We start from the raw sequence: 20,978 nt of genomic DNA, 5'->3' as shown, positions 1-20,978 counted from the left end.
TTTTATTTTTATTTATTAATTTGTTTACATATATGTCTTAATGTTTTAACTGTATGTTTTAGTGCACAGCACTTTGGGTCAGCTCTGGCTGTAGTAAAGTGCTTTATAAATAAAGATGGTATGGTATGGTATTATTGAGAGAAAGAATGAAAAATAAAAGCTAAAAAAATGAATTTCTCTTTTCATATAGTCATAATGCTTGATCTGTTGGGATTTTAAATACGTTTCCATACATCACCACTGTTAAAACTGTAGGATTAGAAATTCTCTGTGCTCAGCAGTGGTCATGAGACAGAAATTGTAAACAGGGAGAAAAAAGTTTGGATTGCCAGACTTCCTAACGTTTCAATCAAGCCCACAATTGCCTTTTTACAAAATGTATACATGTCCATTTTCATGTGTCTTGGAGCTGGTCAGGGGCTAGAGATGTGGGAAGAGTTAATTTTTGTGGTCAAAGATTCCAGAGGGAGAGGCCGTTGAGGGCAACATCACAAATACTGTCCCTGCCCTGCTGCTTTCCAGTGTTATAGAACTTCTATAGAGTAGTTTGGACAAACATCTTCATTGAATTAATGGGGCCAAAGTCAAGGTCCACAACAAATCAAAAGGGGTCCACACTTTTGACTGGTACTGTACGTGCATCAACACATTACAGATTCATATATGTGCCGGAATTAGAACTTGCAATAATTTCCTTTTTTTCTTCTTCTTCTTCTTTTCTCTGTTGTTCTTTTGGTGGCTAAATGAACCATACATTAGTACAACTTATGAAATTATCTCTTTTTTCCTTAAGGTAGAAATGTACAGTGCACGCTTTTCTAAGAAGGAGACCTTGAATCCATGATAACAACATAAAACAATATAAACTAGTGAAGCAAAATATCAAAACTGTGTGAAACCTCAATATGGAGTATGTACCAGTCCATAAACAACCGGATGGATGCATTTTAAGTACTGAACATGAATACGAGGTCTCTTAGATAATAAACTGACCCTTTTTTTTTTTAACTATATGGATTTGAATGACATGCGATTACACCAATCATGCTTGAACCCTCGTGCGCATGCATGAGTTTTTTCACGCGTGTCGGTGACGTCATTTCCCTGTGGGCAGGCCTTGAGTGAGATGTGGTCCCGCCCTCTCGGCTGAATTCCTTTGTTTCACACGCTGCTCGAGACGGCGCGCGTTGCTTTATCAAAATTTTTTCTGGACCTGTGAGGAATATCCGAGTGGACACTATTCGAGAAATTAAGCTGGTTTTCTGTGAAAAGTTTAACGGCTGATGAGAGATTATGGGGTGTTTCTGTCGGTGTAAGGACTTCCCACGGAGCGGGACGTCCTGCAGCGCTTCCAGGCGCTGTCGTCGGCCTGTTTCGAGCTGAAAACATCCTAATTTAAGGCTTAATTCACCCAGGACATCGTGAGAGAACAGAGAAGATTCAGAAGAGGCCGGCATGAGGAATTTATGCGGACATTCCACTGTTTAAGGACATTTTTTTAATGAAAGACGTACGCGCAAATTCGCCGAGTCGTTTCCGTGACGACTCGGCAAATCTGTGTGCGCCGCGACAGGAAAAACACCTCCGTGTTGAAAACCATTTGTAGAATTCAGGCGGCTTTTAATGGCTTTCAACAAGTGAGTAACTGAGAAATTGTTTAACAGCTTGGGCATGTTCCAACTTGCCCGTTAAGATTTCCAACGGAGGTGTTTTTCCTGCCGCGACCCCCCGCGGTCGGGTCCAGCCCGACATGCGACTCTGCCCGCACGTTCTTTCATTACAAAATGACCGTTAACAATGGAATGTCCGAATAAACTCCTCATGCCGACTTCTTCTGAAAGTTCTCTGTTCTCTGACGACTTACTGCGTCAACAGAGCCTGAAATGTGGAAGTTTTCAACTTGAAACGGCGAGACGCTGCCGCCTCGAAGCGCAGATCGCCGTCAGGCGCCAGTGGACCGTCCTTAAAGCGACACTACCAGACCAAAATCTCTCATCAGCCGTTAAAATTTTTACCGAAAACCAGCTGAATTTATTGAATGGTGTCCACTCAGTTGTGCCTTACAGTTTTGAAAAAATTTTTATCAAACAAAGCAACAGTCTCTGAGCCATTCCTAAACAATGAAAAAAATCGACGAGCGGGTGGACGACTCCTCACTCAAAGACTGCCCACAGGCGAATGACGTAACCGACAGGCGTGAAAAAACTCTTGCATGCCCACGAGGGTTCAAGCATGTCTGATGTAATCACACGTGATTCAAATCCATATGGTTTTTGAAAAAAATAATAAGGTCGGATACTTTTCTAATAGACCTCGTATGCTGAATCTGGGCCTACATTTATGTTTTTGGTACCTCAGTTGGTCCTCAGATGTGGTCCGGCGATAGAGTTTTGGATAGAATCTGTCCAAAACCTGTTTTAGTGTTTGGTTGGACTTGGCTTGGGCAGATCCAGGAGCAGTGAAAGGACGCTCAAAATCCCCAAACTCCATCTACAAACAGAAATATGTCATACTAATGAATAAGTCCTCTATCTACACTGAACAAAAATATAAACACAACACTTTTGTTTTTGCTCTCATGAGCTGAACTCAAAGATCTAAGACATTTTCTGTATACACAAAAGACCTATTGCTCTCAAATATTGTTAACAAATCTGTCTAAATTTGTGTTAGTGGCCACTTCTCATTTGCCGAGATAATCCATCCCACCTCACAGGTGTGCCTTAGGCTGGCCACAATAAAAGGCCACTCTGAAATGTTCAGTTTATGCTAGATACCTGTCCTGACAAAGTTTTACACAGAGTAACATGCTCACAGCTGCTGTTGTTCGTTGGCAGTCTCCCCGCCAAGCACTAATTAGTACCTACTCTACTTCAGACAAGTAATTTCCGGTCACAGAGTAATGGGTTTCAAAGCACTGGTATGTAATAAATTAATAAAAATGGAACTAAAAAAAAATAAAAATAAAATCACCTGGGCAAGCAAAGCAGCCATTTCAAGAGCGAGTTCCTTGTTGACAGGAAAGTGTCCTGCTACAATGGCCTCATTGGTTTGATAAGCCAGCAGTAACTTCTCCCTGTCTGACTCCCCCTTCACCTGCAGAGAGAAGTAAAGCCTGGAGATCCACAGGTGGAAAGATGGAGGAATATATATATAAAAAAAAAACAGTGACATATTAAGAGGGTGAAAGTGACTATGCTTTCAACAAGTATTGACCCATTTGACATAAAAAAGCATAAGGTCGGATGTCAACATGACTGCATTGTCTCAACTGCATCCATTTTTTGTCACGTCTTATTCCTGATTACTGAAGACTTGGAGAGAGAACAGTGAATAAGTATAGGCAAATCAAATATCCATTGGTCTCAGGCATGATCTGAAGCAACATCAATTTGTGATGACGTTGGGGGTTATTGTAAGACCCACACTTACTATTGCATCAAAGGTGTTGGAGACCCAGGACAAGTTGATGGAAAGTGGATTAGTGGAATTGACGGACATTCTTGGAGAGAAGGGCTGCATGTGGTGTATATGGAAACTACTGTTATACCAACATCCACTAAGAAGCAACTGGTTGTTAGGTCCTCAAACACCAAGTCGTCTGGGAGCATGCACTGATGCTGCACTTAGCTGCATCCACAACACCACAGAACCACCTTGGGTCCTGGATGGCATCAACTCAGGCAGACAACCAGCCCATTCCCACATCTCTAAAATAACCATCGACCTGCTGCAGCCAGGTGAAGCGTGGGCATCCCCACGTCCTTCTCCAGCCACTGGGGTCCTCAACACTCAGGCATGTGCATGCTGGATCATGCATAGAAAAATGGCCCACATGGTCAAAAGTCATAGCTGATGCTCCCTCACAATAAAATGATTCTCCTCATCTTAGTCTCTCTTAGAAACCCCTTGTTTGATACATCATTCCAGCAGTACCCAAGGATCATCCAAAGAGACCTAGTACCAAAGACTCCCAGTCCTCACCTTAGGTCACTAGTTAGCATCCAAGTCTCACAACCATACAGCAAGACAGACAGACAGCACCAGGACCCTAACGACTTGGACCTTCATTCACCTGCAAAAACAGTGGCATCACCAAATACCTCTGTCCAGTGTCTTTATGACTCCACAAGCTCTTCCCAAGTGCTTCTCGATCTCAGAGGCTGAGGACCCACAGACATGTATGTCAGTGCCGAGATTAGTGAGACACCACTCAAACACCACAAGAAGGAAAGTTCTATGACAGATGGAGATCAAAAGCATCCAACAATGGTAATGGAATTCAATATGTGGAAGAAAAACTGCTTCTGATGCAGCACATCAGGGCAAAGAGAAAGACAAACTGTCAAGGATTTTATATAGTTCATGCTTATATTATCATTTATTTTATATAGTTCATGCTTATATTATCATTTATTTCCTTTTATGACTACGTGTACTTTTCCTCTTTGTGAGAAGAGGAGGTTTTAAAAAGAAAGACTTGTTGTCTGCATTTTTCATGACTGAGCAAACTATTTTTCATTTTGCATAAATGCCTCATCCTGCTTTGGACGAGCCACAAGGCTCATGTCGCAGGAATGGAAGGTTCCTGCCGTCACCTTGCCTTGATATCTCCCTCTTGCAGACATGACTCATGTGTAACCTCTCCCCGACTGTCCTTGTTTGTTTTTTCTCATGTTGATGAACTAAATAGAAAGCCGAGCCAGAGGGGGGGATTTTAGGAGAGCTTTGGAGCTGAGCACTTACAAGCTGCTACTGCTCGCTTCTTATTCTCCTCCTCTGAGCAGAGCATAAAATATATATATTTGTCCCTCTCTGACTGGTTTCTTTACAGTGTCTGTGCCTCTCATTTCTTTAAAACGGGTCCGCGTGTCGGGACGCAGCCGGCGCGGTGCTGCGGCACAGGAAAAACACCTCCGTGTTGATAACCATTTGTAAAATCCAGGCGGCTTTTGATGGCTTTCAGTGGAGTGAGTATATGAGAAATTGTTTAACAGCTGGACATGTTCCAACTTGTCCTTAAGTCTTCCAACAGAGGTGTTTTTCCTGTGGCGGAGCGTCGCGGCGGCTGCGAGCCGACGCTGCAATCCGTCCGCATGTCTTTCATTAAAAAAAATCTCCTTTAACAGTGGAATATCCGGATAAAATGCTGAAACCGACTTCTTCTGAAACTTCTCTGTTCTCTCACGACGTCCTGGATCAATAGAGCCTGAAATGTGGAGGTTTTCAGCTTGAAACAGGCTGACGACGGCGCCTGAGAGCGCTGCGCAACGTCTCTCACCGTGGGAAGTCCTTAAACCGACAGTATCACCTCAAAATCTCTCATCAGCCGTTAAAATTTTCACTGAAAACCAGCTTAATTTTTCGAACCGTGTCCACTTCGATGTGTCTCACAGGTTTAGAAAAAATTTTGATCAAACAAAGCACCAGTCTCTCAGCAACTATTCAGACAAAGGAATTCCGACAAGGGGCTGGACGACTCCTCCCACAAGGAGTGCTCACAGGCGAATGACGTCACCGACAGGCGTGGAAAAACTCACGCATGCGCACGAGGGTTCAAGCACGTCTGACGTAAAAACATATGAATGAAATCCATATAGTTTTTGAAAAAATAAAAAGGACCTATACTTTATTGACAGACCTCGTACATGTTTGTAAGTGCTTGGACGACACCGGTGATACATGAAGTAGATCTGGACGATTGAAATTTAACAACATCTGTGTTGTTGACACAGGAAGATGAGACTTTATTGGCCAAACTGCCTCCTCATCTCTGGGTGAATGCACCCACAGATGTAGGACTGTTGAAAAACATTCCACCAGTCAAAATTAAGCCACGATCTGATTGGAGACCATGGATCAAACAATATCCGTTAAAACCTGAAGCAGAAAAAGGAATTGAACCGGTTATTGCAGAATTACTGGAAGCAGGAGTCATCAGGGAATGTTTAGATACATCCTGTAACACTCCAATATATCCTGTGAAAAAAGCAGACAATCAGAATTGGCGAATGGTACAAGACCTACGTGCAGTAAATGCTGCAGTAGAAACTAGCGCCCCTCTGGTACCAGACCCACATACGCTGCTAAATAGATTAAGTCCTGGAAACATGTACTTGTCTGTCATAGACATCAGTAATGCATTTTTCTCAGTACCTGTTCATCCAGACTCTCAATTTTGGTTTGCTTTTACATTCAAAGGGAAAAGATACACATATACAAGACTCCCTCAAGGTTTTGCTGACAGTCCGACCATTTTTACACAAGCAATAAATTGTTGCTTATCTTCATTTACTCCACCAGAAGATTCATAAATCTTGGTGTATGTAGATGACATTTTGGTGGCAGGAAAGACAAAAGACAGCTGTACAAAATGTACCATGATGCTTTTGCAACATTTGGCAGAAACAGGAAGTAAAATTAAAAAGCAAAAGTTGCAGTTCGTGCAACCACAAGTGACTTATTTAGGCCACATCCTATCAGCTGAGGGGAAACGAATACAAGATGATCAAAAGCACGCTATTCTCAAAGCACCTAAACCGTCGACAAAAAAGGAAATGATGACTTTCTTAGGTATCTGTAATTATTGCAGAGCCTGGATTCCATGTTATGCAGAGAAGGTGCAGAAATTGCAGGATTTAATACACTCTATACCAATGGTTATGACTGCTAAAATACCGTGGAATAAAGAAGCTGAAGAACAGTTTACAGCTCTTAAACAAGAACTTGTGAGTTCCACAGTATTATCTCTGCCCAATTATGCCAAGCCATTCACTCTCATGGTGGACACAAAACAGGGATTCATGTGTGCAGTCTTGCTACAACAACATGGTAATAAAAATAAACCAGTTGGCTATTATTCCAAACGTTTGGCTACATTCTTATTGCCTGCTAGACAGATAGTTTATACAGCAATGCTATTGTCTCAGCCACACATTACCATTGAAAGATGCAACACCTTGAATCCCGCCACGCTCCTACCTACTGAGACAGATGGTGAACCGCATGATTGTTTGGCAGACACACAGAAACAACAATTACTTCGACCAGACTTAACAGACGAACCATTTACAGATGGACTACATTACTTTGTGGATGGCTCATGTTTCAAAGATCAGAAAGGACAGACATTAACAGGCTATGCTGTTGTTCAATTACCAAATACTGTTATTGAAGCAAAACAGATTGATCATTTTAAATCAGCCCAAGCTGCAGAACTCATTGCATTAACCAGAGCTTGTATCTTGGCTAAAGGACAGAAACTGACAGTCTATACAGATAGTCAATATGCATTTTCAACAATTTGGTTCTTTGCAAAACAATGGCAACAAAGAGGTAAGATAACCTCTACAGGGAAACCAGTGACACATGCAGGCTTACTCACAAATTTGCTAGAAGCAGTGACATTACCATCACACCTGGCATTATGAAAATGCCCAGCCCACACCAGAGGCACAGATTTTGTCTCCAGAGGAAACTGTCTCACAGACAAAATAGCGAAAGAACAAGCAGCTGGTCGATATGGCACTTCTTCTATTTACACAGCTCAGACAGACAATGAACCATTAATAGACTCTGAACCATAGTGTCAATACACAAATGTGAACCGAACATGACTTCTGTGTACCATGACACCCTTAAGCAATACAGCTCAGTTTGAAGAAATTCATGTCTCCAAATATCTCAGTGAGTGCCTTTCGCTTGTGCCAGAGATCCAGCTTAGAGACTGCACTCTTTGCGACCTGGTAAAGCCACAACTACACACCTTCCCAGAGCTGCCTCAATTATTTGCATTTGTCGCCACCTCCTGTTGATAGTTGAGTTCCCAAACTTGAGTAGCCTTTTGCACATTACAAACTTTGCTCATGACAAATCTGTCATCAGTGTTCTGCCTTGGTGTTACATTCTCGCGGTTTGGGACAGAAATGAAAGAAATGTCCTGTCTCTCCAAAATGAAAGCTCCTGTCAGGAGCACACAGGAATCAAACTGAGCAACAAAGAGACAATACATGAGTGAAGCTTTGAAGTGTTTAAGATTGCAACACCAGATAACGGAAACACCAGCTACAGGTCCACACAACAGTTATAAGCATACAGTCCGTATATTTCTTTTGCCCATTTACCTGTAAGTTCTGAAAATAAAGGCACTAATTGTACAAATGGCCTCATCTGCTAACTGGAAAATGTGATTTTTTTTTTTTTTTTGTGAAAAAAATACTATACAGTACAAACAGCAATGATAACTCATCAATACGCACATCCTACCAGTCATCAGATACCCAGGTGGAATAATAAACTGGCCACAGGAAGATTGCACCCCTGATAATTTTCTTGATTTTCCTTTATAAATCATTGGTTGTCTGGATCAGAAATTTCAGTTAAATATATCATATAGCAGACGAACACACTGATATTTGAAAAGTGAATTGAAGTTTCTAGTATTTACATTAAGTGTGCAATAATTATTTAAACAAAATTAGGCAGGTGCATAAATTTGGGCACCCTTGTCATTTTAGTGATTTGAATACATTCAGCACTAATTATTGTAACACAAAATTGGTTTGGTAAGCTCATTGACCCTTGACCTCTTTACACAGATGAATCCAATCATGAGAAAGCGTATGTTTCCGCTCTTTGCATCTCTTCTGAGTGGAAACATGGGAGTCTCTAAACAACTCTCAAATGACCTGAAAACAAAGATTGTTCAACATCATGGTTTAGGGGAAGGATACAAAAAGCTATCTCAGAGATTTCAGCTGTCAGTTTCCACTTTGAGGAACCTAGTGAGGAAATGGAAGACCACAGGCACAGTACTAGTTAAGGCCCGAAGTGGCAGGCCAAGAAAAATCTCAGATAAGCTGAAGCGAAGGATGGTGAGAACAGCTATAGTCAACCCACAGACCTGCTCCAAAGACCTACAACATGATCTTGCTGCAGATAGTGTCTCTGTGCATCGTTCAACTATACAGCCCACTTTGCACAAAGAGATGCAGTATGATGCTGTAATGCAGAGGAAGCCTATTCTGTGTACACAACACAAACCGAGTCACTTGAGGTATGCTAAAGCACATTTGGACAAGCCAGCTTCATTTTGGAATAAGGTGCTGTGGACTGATGAAACTAAAATTGACTTATTTGGACATAACAAGGGGCGGTATGCATGGCTGAAAAAGAACACAGCATTTCAAGAAAAACACTTGCTACCACCAGTAAAATTTGGAGGTGGTTCCATCATGCTGCGTGGGTGTGTGGCCAGTGCAGGTACTGGCAACCTTGTTAAAGTTGAGGGTCACGTGGAATCCAGTCAATATCAGCAGATTCTTGAGAACAATGTTCATGAATCAGTGACAAAGTGGAAGTCGTGCCGGGGTTGGAGCTTTCAACAAGACAACGGCCCTACACACTGCTCAAAATCTACTAAGGCATTCATGCAGAGGAACAATTTGCAACGTTCTGGAATGGCCATCTTAGTCCACAGACCTGAATATTATTGAAAATCTGTGGTGTGATTTTATGCGGGCTGTCCGTGCTCGGAAACCAACAAACCTGAGATGTTTTGTAAAGAAGAAAATACCTTCAACCAGAATCCAGACTCTCATTGGAAGCTATAGGAAATGTTTAGAGGCTGTTATTTCTGCAAAAGGAGGATCTACTAAATATATGTATTTTTTTTTCTGTTGGGGTGCCCAAATTTATGCACCTACCTAATTTTGTGTAAAGAATTATTGCACGCTTTCTGTAAATCCTATAATCTTCATTTGACTTCTCAAATATCACTGTGTTTGTCTGCTATATGATATATTTAACTGAAATTGCTGATCCAAACAACCAATGATTTATAAAGGAAAATCTTGGAAATCATCAGGGGTGGCCAAACTTTTACATACAACTATATATATGTGTGTATGTATCACAATTACGTCAAGACCTATCAATCCCTCAAAATCCATAGAAGGTTCCACCCTCCATGGATTCCACCCAAGGTACTGCACCCTGAGACTGTACAATTAAATATGAGGTCTGGTATGATCAGCTGTCTGAATTCAAGCAATTATTGCTGTGTGCAAACCATTGTGCCTTGAGTGCTTACCTGTTTTTGCAGGTGAGACGGATGGTCCTGATGTTTTCAGACTTGCCTGTGTGCTGCTCCTTAGAAGCTTGCTCCCATTTAGAAATGATATCACAAATCTGAAAATGACATCAAAATAACAGATTAATTGTATGTTTGTTTGAGATCTAAATATGACATTTGTAACTCTGGACTACACATATTTATGAGAAATAGATGATGAGACCTTGATGCCTCCTTGCAGGCAGTGCTCCAAATCTCGACCAGTAGGGTCATCGCTGTATAAACTGAAACCAGACTGCCCCATTTTTCGCATTCCGGTATCCTGGTTGAGGCGACACTGGAACTCATCCACTGTGGTTGATGCATCAAAGCTAACCACCTTTGGAAACATATGAGTTCACGTAACACAGCATTTCGTCAGAAACTCAAAAGACAAGGAAGGGCAGCAAGGTGTGATGCTGTTTCCTTTAAATAAGTTACTTTAAGAATTTTCTATAGCGTACAATAAAGAGTTGTGGTACGGTGGTTTAGTGAGCTGGTCAAAGGATTGCCAAAGCAAATTAAGAAGGACAGTAATACGATCAGACATTATAAATGAAACCAATCACACTTGATTACTTAACTCTGAACTGTGTTCACTTGAAATCCATCAGTCAAGAAACAGCTATTATTAAATTCAAATAAAAACAGAAATGTAGACTCTTTTCCACTTTTTTTTTAAATAAAACACATCTGGCCCTATATTGCCAATCTATAGCACATGGCCTAAAACATATAGTGGAGGTACACCTGAGGTGTGTCCAATTCCACTTTGTTACATATGTGCCGTGTAATTTGAGCACAAAGTAAGATGCAGAGTACAAAGGAGTAGAGTTTAGGTACTTAATTAGTTATGGTTGTGTTTTGGGCATAACATTAAATAAACCAATCAGTGTGTTACTTGCCATTGCCTTTAAGAGGCAGCTGCAGGTTAAATTGCTGCATTTCTATTTAGATTGCAAATTCAGAAGTGAGAGGTTTTCTAGTGATGAAAGGTTTCCGCACACAAGTACACAAATAGGAGCAGCAGTCAGTCATCCACCACAGCACCTTAAGATGAACCACTGGAGCACCTCCTTCAACACCTCCTACAGCCACATCAGTGCCTACATATCCCACCAGGCACAAACAGATTCCCTCCACCCACCCCACACATCACCCTGTGGCCAGTCCTATGTTAGAAGGAAGAACACCAGAGTAAAAAATATGCTACAAAACCAGGATTATTAAAGTTTTGTGTTTTCCCATTAGTACTGACTTTTATTTTGCTTTTAATTTTTGTTTTCAGTTCAGTTGTGTTGAAGTTTGATTTACCAAATGATCCCTGTGTGTGTGTGTAAAGAGTGTAATGCGTATTGCGAACCTGCCTATGTACATAAAGCGTATCTGAATATTGTACTGTATAAATAGCAGAAAAACTGTGTGCCTGACTTTAGACCAGGGCCCGGTTTCATAAAGCAGTCTAATCCTTGAGTTTACTAAACTCAGTCAACTAAGGTTAGTCGTCCAACATTAGCCGTCTAATCTTCATTTCACATCGTTTGCTAAACTTGTAGATTAACTGTCTAATGTTAGTCAACGGTTTTCACAGGCATAAGCAGCCTCATCAGTCCCGTTGGCAAAAACATCTCCAATGCCCGAGGGTTTTGTTTACTTCTGGGTTGGACTTCTGCTACAAAGATGGCCGAGTCCTCCGCACCAGAGGAGAAGCTCTCCCGCCCTTGTCGTCCGTAAACATCTCCCATGGATTATTCACCCACTGCAAGGCTCTCCTTCCTTCCTGCTCCATCAATCGTGTACATGATAGCCGCCAATTTTGAGGTAAGACACTGAAGTTTTGTTGACTAAAATAAGATTAGCCTCCTCTACCAGGCTAAAAACTTTAGTCAGCTAACGTGAAACCTTAGCCGACTAAGTGCTTTGTGAAACAACTTATGTCAAAAGTTTAGTCAACTAAACAAGATTAGACTGCTTTATGAAACCGGGCCCAGGCTTTTGGTATACTGTAGTGGATTCTTATTCTGTTTCCTCACAATCATAACACTTCTGAGCACACTTCATTTTAAGACCAGCATGCTCATTGGTGCTGCACAGATAAGTGCAAGTAGGCTAACTATTTAAAGAACATGGGACTTTGGTGTGAAAATGATACCTGGAAGACTCCCAGATGAAGCAAACATATACGAGGTCTGTTAGAAAAGTATCCGACCTTTTGTTTTTTTTGCAAAAACCTGATGGATTTGAATCACGTGTGCTTGCATGAGCCAACCTTGAACCTTCGTGCGCATGCGGGAATTTTTTCACGCCTGTCGATTGCGTCATTTGCTGGCAAAGTAGCATTTGTGTGAGGTCGTGTGTCGTGCTCTCGGTGGTTTTTCATTGCAAGGAAAATGACGGAACGACTGGAGCAGCGCTACTGAATCTAATTTTGCCAGAAACTGGGCGACAGCCAGGTGGAAACCATTCGGAAGATTGATACCTTAAGTCATACCTTAATTACCTGGCTAAGGAGGTCACAGTTTTAGTTTTTCCTCTTTACTGTATTGTGGAAAATGGTTTCTTTGATTTCACCTTCTAAGATCCGAGCTTTGATTGTGAAAATATAACCTTCCCATATGTGACTGATGGGTAGAAAATACTGTAATTAGTGTCATGTATTTTGTTCTGGTAAGTCACTGATCTACATTTATGTCTCCAAACTTGACACAAGGCCTTTAGTGTTTGCTCTAAAGGCCTCTGTGAGCAAACCTTTAGGCCTCTAAAGGTTTGCTCTGTTTACTCTGATGGTGTTGCATGATGACTGATGTGGGAGTGTAATACTAAGATTAAAGCTGTCTGCCTCAACAGACTTTTCAGGCTTGTCATCTGTTTCACCTGATAGGTGTTGTTGAGGAAATGAACAGGCACACTGAAGGGCAGGGAGTGGTGATAAGGATTTCGTAGGAGGATCGAGAGGATCTCCATTCTGGATGGCCTGGCCTGCCTCTCACTCTTCTGTTGGGTCCTCTCCATGGATCGCTGGCAGTAGATGGCGTACTTGCCCACTTCAGTTCTGAACAGAATAGAGGAGGCAGTGATTCAGCAGACAGGCGTAATGTTGAGATTTGGGCTTCTTTCAGTGGCTAAAATGAAGAAACGTGATGGTCACACTAACAAGTCACAAAGAGCTTCAACCAAATATTCAATGAAATACTCATGAAAACCATTACAAATAAAGAGTCCAGTGTCAAATCCAGTTGGTGAACACCACATGTTCAAACTTGTATCAAACCGTTTTAAATATTTTTAACATGCATAAAACATTCCACACTTGAAAAAAAATTATGATGAGATTCAAAAATCAAATAATCCTCAACATTTCTAATCAAAAGAATAAAACTGAAGTTCAAAACCAAACCCTAAACATCTGTCCAGCAGATTATATGGGGCTTACCACAGTGGGACAAAATACAACAACTGCACAGAAAAATAATCACATTTCTACCATATATACATTAATGTATTCAAAGGTCAAAGCAGATATTGGTAAGGTCCAGGCAGAAGCTGCTAATACTGTGTATGAGTACCAGCAAGTTCTGCTTTGAGATTTGAAAAGCTAATATTTTGGGGGGAATCTTGTTGCCTGGTAAGTTTTAATTTTTTCATGCCAAAGTTTGGGCGCGGCAATAATCTCCCACCTGGAGTCTCCGTGCCTCCTGAGGTGAACCTGGAGCAGCCAGAGGAAAGGATGCTGAGGCAGAAACAATCCCACACATAAGGCAAGGAACTGCCAGGCCTGCACAACAACACAAAAACACACAATCACCAGCCAAATATTCCACACACTGTCATAAAAAAACCTGAAAATTTATTTGGCTTCCCTCCTTGTTATATGCTATTTTTATTGATAAAATAAACATTATTTAGACAAAGCATGAGCATTTAGAAGCATGTGTGGATTTGACTTTTGGTTGCCTTAGTTTTAGCTGTTTCAGTAACAAAAGATAAAACTATAAATACACAAACAGAATGAAATACTTTAAAGGCTTTTTTTTACTATTCATTTCCTCAGTGAACCACAAAGCAGCAAAACATTTCAGACATGCTGAATGAATCCATTTAAAAGGCCCATTTCCTAAAAGGTGGCCTGAATAGGTCAACCTCACACCAGGCACCATTTCAAAAAGTAGACCAGCTCAGTCATGTTCCAGCTTTGCATCTTAAGTGTAGCTATTTATTTATTTTTTTAAGTAGAAAAGTAAAGTTTTCTCTTTGTGTTACCGCCAATCTGTGATCACTTCTCTTTTGAATTTTAAGGTTGTTTTTGTGTTAGTCATCATGAGCCATGAATGTGAAAATAACTCCAAACAAACAACACCCTTCCTTGCCAGGCTTTCTTTCTCTTGGTTTTTTCTCTGCTTTTCACTCCAGTTTGTAATTTTGGATTATTTATAACAGCTTTCCACATAATTAATTGACAGTACACACTGAAAAGGTTTGTCGAAAACATGCATCCCTGCAGCAGAACTCCATTCCCAACTACAACTCAAGCTGCTAAAAAAACAAAAAACAAACAAAACCCTGGCAGATCACACATACTAGTCCTCCCACCATGTGGTCAGACTATGTACCTGCAGCGGCCCAGGGTGTCCGTGCGGCTGCCTCTTACGGGTCTGCTTGATGAGCTGGCAGTAGAGCTCATTCTGGAGCTCAGGGTGGGTCACACACACCTGCAGGGCGCTCTGTGCTAGTGACACATGATAGTCAATGGCCGGAGCGTCAATGGCAACGTTGATGAAGAGCTGACATGTCTGAAGAGACGTGATGTTACAACAACAACAGACCAAATCACAGACTTACCAAGACTCGCACTTTAGAATCATATCCCCATCCCTCTTTTGTTTCTGTTGTCCATAATAAGACATGGTGGAGCTTACGTAATGGAATATAAATTTATACATCAAGGTGTAAAATTCTCTCTCCAGTGGAGAAAATCATAGTGTAAGTTTAGGGTTTGTATATTTGTGTTGTGTGTATGAGACCTTGAAGAGTTTAACAGCTTCAGTCTGCAGAGCCTGGGAGGGCAGCGTGGTGAGAGGAGACAGCAGAGGCTCCTTACTAAAACACAACATGGGGTGTCTCCAAATCTGAGAGTCTGGCACAGACAGAATGACACAAATAAACACAGAGGCACATACCACATGATACACCAATCTCGGGCATGATGAAAAAAAAAAACAAAACAAAATGTACAATATGACGCATATCTTTTACTTCTAAAACTTTTACTTGTATATAAAAAAAACATGTTATTTATCCCTTGTTTCAGCTGGAAACCAGAAATAATCAGGCTTCTCTCCAACACAAACAGTTTTAATTTCTCTTAAACCGTTATTGAATAAAACAAGACAAAATCCATTTTCCATTGTTTCAAAGATGATTTAGAAATTTCAAATTTGGTTCTTTACTGATATACCAATAGTGAAAAAGAAACCCACCGGGGGCCCCAGGATGCAAAATAATCTGAGGTGTGTCTGAGTCCTTGTTACTATGTTATACGATGCATCCAGACAGTATTCACAGAGCTTCACTTTTCCCACATTTTGTTATGTTACAGCCTCATTCCAAAATGGATGAAATTAATTTTTCCTCAAAATTCAACACACAATATCCCATAATGACAATGTGAATTTATTTTTTTTAGATTTTTGCAAATTTATTAACAATAAAAAATTAAGAAATCACACGTACCAAAGTATTCACAGCCTTTGCCATGAAGCTCAAAATTGAGCTCAGGTGCCTCCTGTTTCCACTGATCATCCTTGAGATGTTTCTACAGCATAATTGGAGTCCATCTGGGGTAAATTCAGTTGATTGGACATGATTTGGAAAGACACACACCTGTCTACATATAAAGTCCCACAATTGACAGTCAGAGCACAAACCAAGCATGAAGTCAAAGGAACTGACTGTAGACCTCTGAGACAGGATTGTCTCAAGGCACAAATCCATACCTGCCAACATTTGAATTTACCAATGCGGGACACCTACGCGTGGCCGCAAGCGCCAAGGGCATGAAGCGTAACTAGGGGGTCTGAGGGCATACCTGGACCCACACAAGTGCGGGACTAATGGGTATCCCACACAGACCCATGCAGGACATGGGGGTAAATACCGGGACTGTCCCGCCAAATCCGGGACAGCTGGAAGCTCTGCAAATCTGGGGAAGTGTACTAAAACATCTGTGCTGCTTTGAAGGTCCCAATGAGCACTGTGGCATCCATGATCTGTAAATGGAAGAAGTTTGGATCCACCAGGACTCTTCCTAGAGCTGGTCATCGTCTAAACTACGCGATCGGGGGAGAAGGACATTAGTCAGGGAGGTGACCAAGAACCCGATGGTCACTCTGTCAGAGTTCCAGCATTCCTCTGTGGAGAGAGGAGAAACTTCCAAAAGGTCAACCATCTCTGCAGCAATCCACCCATCAGGCCTGTATGGTAGAGTGGCCAGATGGAAGCCACTCTTTAATAAAAGGCACATGGCAGGTGTCATGTTTGGAAGACATCAAGCACAATCCCTACAGTGAAGCATGGTGGTGGCAGCATCATGCTGTGGGGATGTTTTTCAGCAGCAGAAACTGGAAGACTAGTCAGGATTGAGGGAAAGATGAATGCAGCAATGTACAGAGACATCCTATATGAAAACCTGCTTCAGAGTGCTGTTGACCTCAGACTGAAGGATGGTTCATCTTTCAGCAGGACAATGACCCTAAACACACAGCCAAGATATCTAGGGAGTGGCTTCAGGACAACTCTGTGAATGTCCTTGTGTGGCCCAGTCAGAGCTCAGACCTGAATCTGATTGAACATCTCTGAAGAGATCTGAAAATGGCTGTGTACCGATGCAAAGAAGAATGGGCAAATACCCAAAGATAGGTGCACAAAGCTTGTGGCATCATATTCAAGAAGACTTGAAGCTGTAATTGCTGCCAAAGGTACATCAACAAAGTATTACGCAAAGGGTGTGAATACTTTATGTACATGTAATTTCTTCTTATTATTTTTTAATAAAATTGAAAAAAAAAATTCAAAAAACCTTTTTCATGTTGTCATCATGGGGTGTTGTGAGGAGAATTTTGAGGAGAAAATAAGGCTGGATCATAATAAAATGTGGAAAAGCGAAGTGCTGTGAATAATTCACGGATGCATTTCACACACATCTCAAGTGGCTGCAGCAAATGCTCCAAAAATATGTAGAAACATATCTCTGAATGCATGACAACTTTGAAGAAAGTGGGCCACAGTAGCAAACAACCACACCAGGGTCCACTGCTCTTAGCTAAGACCAGCAAACTGAAGCTGCAGTGGGCTCACTAAAATTGTACAATGGAAGGTTGGAAAGTTGTTGCCGTGGTCTGATGATTTTCGATTCAGTCACCTGGCAGGGCCAGAATTTGGATACCTCACAGTTTGTATCAACATTTCAGCCTGCTGGTGGTGATATAATGATGTAGCAAATGATGCCATCATCTCAACATAGATCAAAACCTCTGAGAAATTTCCAGCATTCTGTTGAATCTCTGCCATGAAGAATTAAGGTAGTGGAGATAGTTCTGCAAAGTAAATTCAAACTTATACATGGAAGGTGTACCTAATAAAGTGACTGATGAGTGGACATTGTAATACAAGAAGTAGTTTCTCATAAGAAAACTATATTAAAACTACAGCAAGAATACAAAATCAAAGAGATACGTTTCTGCAGGAAATACTTACTTGGATCACCATCTATTTGGAAGAGTTTTCCCACTAGCTGTTCGAACTCTGTGCCAACTTTACCCATTGTTATACCCGCTGCCACAGACAGATGGTACAGCCAAGAATCCTAGAGTCACACCAAGTGGCATCACAGACACATACAACAAAGCCGGCAAAAACCACATCTGAAACTACAACACAATATAGTAGCACAACAGAGACTTTTGGTGGAATACACACAAGACTATTGTCAAGAAGAATACATGCAACAGATAAAATCAGTATTTAACATATCACCATTTTTCTCAGTAAATATATTTGTAAAGCTGCTACTGACATGAAATTTTCCCCAGATGATAGTCGCAATGCAAGTAATACACTCATATAAAGAAATCGCAACAAATAAGTATAGAAATTAAGTTATTTCAACTCAACCTTTATTTCTAAAGCACGTTTAAAATGACAGCAGTCGACCAAAGTGCTGTACATAATTAAAAATGGGCACCAACTTACCCCCCGTCATAAGTAAATGAATTAAGAATACAATAAAATTACAACAGGTAATAAAACAAACAAAAGACAAAGCAAAATAAAGAGTAAAAAGTAGTAGGAAATAATTTAATTTATTTTATTTACATAGTGCCAAATCACAATAAAGCTGCCTCAGGCGCAGCACATAAGTAAGGTCTAACCTTACCAACCCCTAGAGCAAGCACACAGGCAACAGTGGTAAGGTGAATCTCCCTCTGATGATATTGAGGAAGAAACCTCAAGCAGATCAGACTCAAAGGGGTGACCCTTTGCTTGGGCCATGCTACTGAAAGAATTTGCAGGCATTAAGCAACAACAAAAAAAAAAAAACAAGAAATACTATGGTGAAACAGAGTTGCAATCACTCATTTAGGAAATGCCAGAGAAAAGAAATAAGTTTTTAGAGAGGCTTTAAAAGTCTCTAAGGACATTCGTTATGTGTAATAATGTAAAATGACAGAAAAAAGTAGTGAACACGCTTACTGAAATTTATTTAATACTTCATACAAAAGCCTGTGTTGGTAATGACAACTTCAAGATGCCGCCTGTATGGAGAAACTAGTTGCATGCATTGTTCAGGTGTGATTTTGACCAATTCTTCCATACAATCTTCAAATCTTAAAGGTTCTGTGGACCTCTTCTATGAACTCTGATATTTAGTTCTTTCCATAGATTTTTATTGGATTCAAGTCATGTGATTGGCTGGACCATTCTAGCAGCTTTATTTGCATTCTCTGAAACCAATCAAGTTTCCTTGGCTGTGTGTTGGGGGGTCATTGCATTGCTGAAATAGCTACCATTGTTTCATTTTCATCATCCTGGTAGATCTTTTATCAAGAATGCCTCAGTCCACTTTTCCATTCATCCTTCCTTCAATTATATGAAGTTTGCCTGTGCTGGATACTGAGAAAACAACCCCACACCATGATGTTTCCACCTCCAAACGTCACTGTTGGGATGGTGTGTTTGGGGTGATGTGCAGTGCCATTTGACCTCCAAACATGAGGTCTATTATGGCATCCAGAGAGTTAAATTTTGGTCAGACTATATTCTCCCAGTATTTCACAGGCTTGTCTAAATGTTTTGCAACAAACTTTAAATGAGCTTCAACGTGCTTTTTTGTGGTGAGTGTGCATACAGCCCGTGGCGGTTCAGTGCATTAGTTGTTTTCTTTGAAACAATTGTTCAGTTGCTCTCCACAAGCGGTCCTTGGCTCTTGGAAAACTCTTCTGATTATTCTTTTCACTTCACTGTCAGAAATCTTGCGAGGAGCACCCGCTCAGGGCAGGTTTATGGTGAAATGATATTCTCTCCACTTTCAGATTATGGCCTCACAGTGCTGACTGGAAGATTCAGAAGTTTAGAAGTCCTTCTGTAACCAGTGCCATCACTATGTTTTGCAACAATAAGGCTGCGAAGATCTTGAGAGAGCTTTTTACTTTTACACACCATGAGATGTTTGTTGTGTGACACCTTGGTAATGAGACACGACAGTGGCAGCAGAACTATCACGGACCTGAAACAGAGAAGACGAGTAAAGAAAAAGTTATCCCGAGAGAGACCGTGAACACTTGTCAGATACGACAGCAGCAGAACTACCACGGGCACGAGGCAGAGAAGACAAGTAAAATAAAAATTATTCAAGCCCCTTTCACACCGGGCCAACGTAGAACTGCATAATGTGGCGCATGGACTACACCGAACTTATGCAGCTCTACACCGAGCTTATGCAGCCCTATGTAACAATATGCTGAGGGACGCAAAGGGGTCCACGAAATGGACACGAAAAAATTAAACATATTTAAAAATTAAACATGTTTAATTTTTTCGCAGACATTTGGCGTACAACACTGTGTCCAGTGCCCAACGCAAGTCTACACAACACTACACTGCTGTATACCATGCCTACGTAATTGTACGCTACCCTATGGCAGTCTGGTGAAAAATCCTTTTAAGTTTTTTTATCAGTACATACCTTGCATTGTTAGATTTTATTCATCCCGCTGAACGTTGCTGGCAGTGAAGCTTCAAAACCACGGAAGAAGAGGCAGGCCAAGCTTCAGTGCGATAACCGGCGCCTTGGTTATGTTTTTTTGAGATCCTGGAAATTAGATTGGATTTGACATTCTTCCTGATGAGGGAGATGGCGAAGCCACCCATGAACCAAGAAACTGGATCAAGATTTCCCTTCCCGGAGAAGGCCATTCATCTTTCTGTTCCATTATTAAGTACACCAGTGTGGTAGGAATATCACACCACCACTTACTTTTTGACCTTACACTTATCATTATTTTTATTTATTTATTTTATTATTATTTTATTTGACTAAACTGACTAAGGGACTAAAAACTGAACCTTTATTGATCATCACAAGGGATGAATTAAGCTGAACTGTTTGTAGAAGAAAAAATAAACAAAAGAGAATAGCTAACTGTCATTTTGGCAGGGACACTTTTTGTTGCTAATTATTTATTTTCACTGATGTTGTTTGCATACGAGTTGTAATACAATATTCTTTTTGTTAAACATCCAGTGTGGCTCCAGTATCTTATTCTGTCATCTGTTTCATGCCTAAGTATATACAATCCCTCCGTACAAACGT

At 40.9% G+C, this 20,978-nt stretch overlaps 1 protein-coding gene across 2 annotated transcripts in view; it reads right to left on the bottom strand.

Annotated features, from left to right (window-relative positions):
• Positions 1-20,978, bottom strand: part of plekhh2 (pleckstrin homology domain containing, family H (with MyTH4 domain) member 2) — a 113,623-nt gene that overhangs the window by 16,952 nt on the left and 75,693 nt on the right. For both annotated transcript variants that reach the window (XM_034184853.1, XM_034184852.1), the window contains exons 18-26: positions 17,864-17,972; positions 15,133-15,245; positions 14,722-14,901; positions 13,789-13,886; positions 12,986-13,163; positions 10,296-10,451; positions 10,091-10,188; positions 2,974-3,115; positions 2,354-2,490 (exon numbers count right to left, since the gene is read on the bottom strand). In XM_034184853.1, the coding sequence (XP_034040744.1) occupies positions 2,354-2,490; positions 2,974-3,115; positions 10,091-10,188; positions 10,296-10,451; positions 12,986-13,163; positions 13,789-13,886; positions 14,722-14,901; positions 15,133-15,245; positions 17,864-17,972 (1,211 nt within the window). The remainder of the gene's footprint in view (positions 1-2,353; positions 2,491-2,973; positions 3,116-10,090; positions 10,189-10,295; positions 10,452-12,985; positions 13,164-13,788; positions 13,887-14,721; positions 14,902-15,132; positions 15,246-17,863; positions 17,973-20,978) is intronic.

The sequence above is a fragment of the Thalassophryne amazonica genome, chromosome 13, assembly GCF_902500255.1.
Source record: "Thalassophryne amazonica chromosome 13, fThaAma1.1, whole genome shotgun sequence".
In the NCBI taxonomy this organism is placed as follows: domain Eukaryota; kingdom Metazoa; phylum Chordata; class Actinopteri; order Batrachoidiformes; family Batrachoididae; genus Thalassophryne; species Thalassophryne amazonica.
This window is presented reverse-complemented; position numbering and strand designations above follow the sequence as displayed.